Genomic DNA, 4402 nt, shown 5'->3' with positions numbered 1-4402 from the left:
AGCTGTAAAATTAACATCCTAAAACTAGTCACATGACTTGAAAGGGACGTCCTTGGCAGCTTGCATAAGATAGTTGATGTTCCTTTAATTGTCGCAGAAGCTTTAGGGGACAAAAGGAGGGACCACATGATCTCATCCGTTCTTGAGCTCTTCTATTATGCACCACACATTGTTGTCCTAGGAATTATTATGATTTAGGAGCCTGAAATCAGCAGCCTGGCAGGTACAGAACCAGGAACCTTGACGGATTTTAACCCTAGAAGAACTCCACCAAGAGACGTCAGGCTAGGACCTAAATGCAGGCGTCAGGAGCAGGCGCCTGAAAGAGGCTCCAGGAGCAGGCTTCTGGAAGAGGCTTCAGGAAGCAGGACTTTGGGAGCAGAATTTGCTTCTTTTCAGGGTTCTTTTAGCATAGACTCCTGACTAGCAACTTAGCACGCTTGAGATCAACAGCCCAGGAATCAGGCTTGATGAGGCAACCTTAAAATTAAAGCATGCCCCCCTGATTTCTCTACAATAGCCAGTCTCTTATAAGAGATAGGGATACCAAGATACTTGAAGAGGAAAGCTCCAACCTGAAAACCAGCCATATTGAGGATGCCCTGCAAATTAGTTGGCTTGATCCCATTACAATAAATTTTAGACTTCTTCCTATTCATCTCCAGCCCTGATGCTACTAAAAAAGTAGCAAAAGCACTGAGGATCACTTTAACAAAATCTGGGTCTCCTCTACTAAACAAGAGAAAATCTTCAACAAAACACAAGTGGCTCAGATTTAGAAGCTTGCATAAAGGGTGAAATCTGAACTCCTTCCTCTGAGTAACCACATTCAACACTCCAGTGAAGTACTCCATACACACTATAAACAACAGTGGGGATATTGGATCCCCCTGCCTAATACCTCTTCTCCCTTCAAAGTAGCCAAAAACATTTTCATTTAGAGAGAGTGAAAACGTAGGAGAAGTTACACATTCCATTATCAAACCCACCATCTTATTAGGGAACCCCAAAGCTTTCAGGATATCTTCAATGAAGGACCATTCAATTGAGTTATAGGCCTTTCTCAAGTCCACCTTCATCATGCATCTAGGTGAACATGCTTTCTTATTGTATAAACGCACCCAATCTTGACAAATGATGATGTTGTCAACAATCTCTCTTCCTTTAATAAATGCACTATGAGTCTCACTAACAATATTAGGCAGCAGTAAAGCCACTATGTTAAAAATAAGCTTGGTAATGCATTTATACAATACATTATTACAACAAGATATTGGCCTAAACTAAGCGACTGTAATAGGCATGTTTTTCTTCGGGATTAATGTCAACACAGTTTAATTCACTTGCTTAAGAAGCCTACCAGTATCAAAGACCTCCATCACTGCCTTACACATATCTTCCCCTATAACCTCAAAATAATCCCAATAGAACTGGCTATTATAACATCAAGGCCAAGGAATTTAGAAGCAGGAATTGAGAATAAGGCCTCCTTAATCTCCTAATTAGTAACAGGCTTAAGGAGAGTATCTTTGTGATGATCAGTTAGAGTTCTCCCTCTCCTCATAGTAGATAAGTGCACTCTCACTACCTTTTTACTTGTCCCAAGAAACTTTTTATAATACTCCAAAAAGGCTGTCTCTATTCCAGTAGGCTCAACATGGTGGAATCCATGAATGTCCTCAATATCAAGTACCTTATTCTGCATTCTCCTAGATTTGATGGCACTATGGAACAAATGAGTATTATCATCCCCTTCCTCTAAGCACTGAACCTTGGATTTCTGAGCTAAGAACTCATTTCTTGCTGAGTCTAAATCCATGTACACCAAAGCATCAGCTCTTTCCTGCTCCTGAATATTCGCATTACCAATATCACTATGCATTTTTTCCTGCAGCTGTTCCAGATTAACTTTAGCTATCCTGGCAGCAGCCTTTATGTTTGCAAACCCATCTCTATTCAATGCTCTTAACTCTTTCTTCAACACTTTCAGTTTTCTTACAATCTGAAACATAGTACCTCCTTTGATATTAGTAGACCAAATTTCCTTACTATGGTCAAAAAGTTGCTATCCCTTCCCAACATGTTAAAATACTTGAACCCATTCCTTTTCCTAGCATTATTCTTCCAAAGATCCATAACACGGGGACTATGATCAAACAATCCTTCAGGGAGAAAAGTAGTGACCATATCAGGGAACTCCATTATTCATTTCATATTCACAAGAGCTCTATCTATTCTACTAAACAACCTTCCATCACCACCTATTTATTGCTCCAAGTAAAGAAAGACCCTTTAGTAGGAGCATCAGCAATTTCACAATGATCAACACACTCCCTAAATTCCTTTACCTCAGCTACAGAGATAATAGGCCCAATCCTTTTAGTGAATCCCAACACATCGTTGAAATCCCCACAAATTAGCCAATGCCCATGTACTCTACTATACATGCATCTTAAAGACTGCATAAAAGACCTCTTTCCCCAATTATATTAAACCCATAAACAAAGGACATCCACTACGCAATACCATAAGTTCTGTATATCACTTTACAGTGAATAACCTGAGCTTCACACCTGATAAGAGTGACTTGAATCACATAGTCATCCCAAAAATAACCAAGATTCTTCCTCCTCCATACGCACTATTATTAGAAATAAGAGACCAATTTATTCCTAATCCATGGTGGACTTTATTAATAGCATTAGTTCTTACTCTAGTTTCTATATGGCCAACTAACCCTATATCATTATTCTTGAGAAACCATCTACTGTCTCTCTGTTTATTAGGGCTATTACACCCTCTAAGATTCCAAAAGGCAAGACTAACCACGATCACCTACACTCATGCCATCATCCCTCCTACCTCCACTCTCAATACTATTCTGGACTGCAGTATTGAGAGATTCCAAGAAGGGTTTCTTGTTGCCTATTCCACTGCTACTGCCATCTTGCCTATTTATTCTTGTGAGAATTCTACTTGCAGAGTGCAGAAATCTATTTCCAATCCCAAGAGCAGGTGTAACAATGAGAACCCTGAACTGAGAATGAGCAGGAGTAACAATGGGTGCCCTGAACTGAGAAACAAGAGTCACCATTACTACCCCTCTACTTGTAGGTCCAGGTGTAGGAAGAACCACAGGATTCTGTTCTACCCTCACATTAACACCTCCTCTCTGCTCAACAGATTTGGCTGCGGCTACAGGCCTCTATACTTTCTTCCTTTTAACCTGCTCCTGTCTAACTTGTCTTACCTCCTTTTTCCTGCAGTGCCACGTCTGATGGCCCAAACCTTTGCAATCCCCACAGACAACTTGTCTCCATTCATAATGCATGATTTGATGATGAGCCTCGTCTACTTTATCTAGAAATCTGATTAACTCCAGGAACGCCTGACCAATCTTCACCTTGACCATAATCCGAGCATACCCTAAGAAGGTTTTCTCCTTTGTATTAACATCTAGCCTTACAGGTTCACCAACCAATCCAGCAATCTTCATCAGAGCTGGATCCGAGGACTTCAAATTCAAACCAGACAATCTGATCTAAATTGGCACCATATCCATGTCCTCTTTTACCAATTTCACATTAGGTGTCCATTGTTTGATAATCAAAGGCTTACTATCAAAGAATAGTGGTCCTACATGAAATACTAACCTCTTTTTCTCCACAGTATTAAACCTAACTAGGAAAATTCCATTGGCTTGAAAAGCAATCTTATCTATCACATCCTCATTCCAGATCCTCTTCACAAATCCAGCAAACACACTCCAGGGAGAGTTAGCTCCCAAAATATAGCAATATACCGCAGTAGACCAATACTCTAATTCAGATAGGACTGTTGGAGCTGGTGTCCTCCACAAATTAGTGTGATAACATTTGTAAATCTCTTACAGGTTCACAAAGGGTATACTTCGTATATTTAATCAGTTGATTAACGTTTACCTAATAACGGTTGGCTTGCTAGAAACTTTGACGTTATTATCATACAGATGGCGGTGATCAACTGGTCCCTAAAGGTCACACCTATAGGACGTATTTGAGAAATATGGTTATAGAAATATAATTACATTGATGCCCAAAATGACTAAAAAGTTAGTCAATGTGTTGATGAGATAATTATTTAATGAAAATTAAATAATATTAAGTTGAGACGAATTAACTGTCAATTCATAAAATAAATATAATAAGTTATATTTAATTAAATATATATAATGTTAGCTTGGACGAATTAATCTGTTAATTCATAATTAAATATAATCAGTTGTATTTAATATCAACAAGCTGAATGTGTCATAGTGATAATAGTGAGGGTACACATACCAAGAGGTCATGGGTTCGATCCTCACTAGATGACAATTCAACACATATTATATATTTTTGGAAAGACCAAAAATAAGGAAATT

General features: G+C 38.8%; 1 protein-coding gene across 1 annotated transcript; it reads right to left on the bottom strand.

Moving 5' to 3' along the window:
* Window positions 1-461: 461 nt before the first annotated feature.
* Window positions 462-2202, bottom strand: LOC141601119 (uncharacterized). The gene is made up of 4 exons (XM_074421388.1): window positions 2050-2202; window positions 1589-2002; window positions 1361-1430; window positions 462-1216 (listed from the first exon to the last, which is right to left on the bottom strand). Exons 1-4 carry the CDS (start codon window positions 2200-2202, stop codon window positions 462-464), a joined length of 1392 nt encoding a protein of 463 aa, XP_074277489.1.
* Window positions 2203-4402: the final 2200 nt, after the last annotated feature.

The sequence above is a fragment of the Silene latifolia genome, chromosome 9 (assembly GCF_048544455.1).
Source record: "Silene latifolia isolate original U9 population chromosome 9, ASM4854445v1, whole genome shotgun sequence".
NCBI classification, from domain to species: domain Eukaryota; kingdom Viridiplantae; phylum Streptophyta; class Magnoliopsida; order Caryophyllales; family Caryophyllaceae; genus Silene; species Silene latifolia.
This window is presented reverse-complemented; position numbering and strand designations above follow the sequence as displayed.

Excerpts from the sequence above, each read along its gene's own strand:
- LOC141601119 (XM_074421388.1), bottom strand. The coding sequence starts at position 2,202 with ATGGAGTTCCCTGATATGGTCACTACTTTTCTCCCTGAAGGATTGTTT. Across the intron at positions 2,003-2,049 it reads ATAGCAACTTTTTGACCATA|ATTGTAAGAAAACTGAAAGT; the intron begins GTAAGGAAATTT and ends ACTATGTTTCAG. Across the intron at positions 1,431-1,588 it reads TTCTTGGGACAAGTAAAAAG|TTCTATTGGGATTATTTTGA; the intron begins GTAGTGAGAGTG and ends TATAATAGCCAG.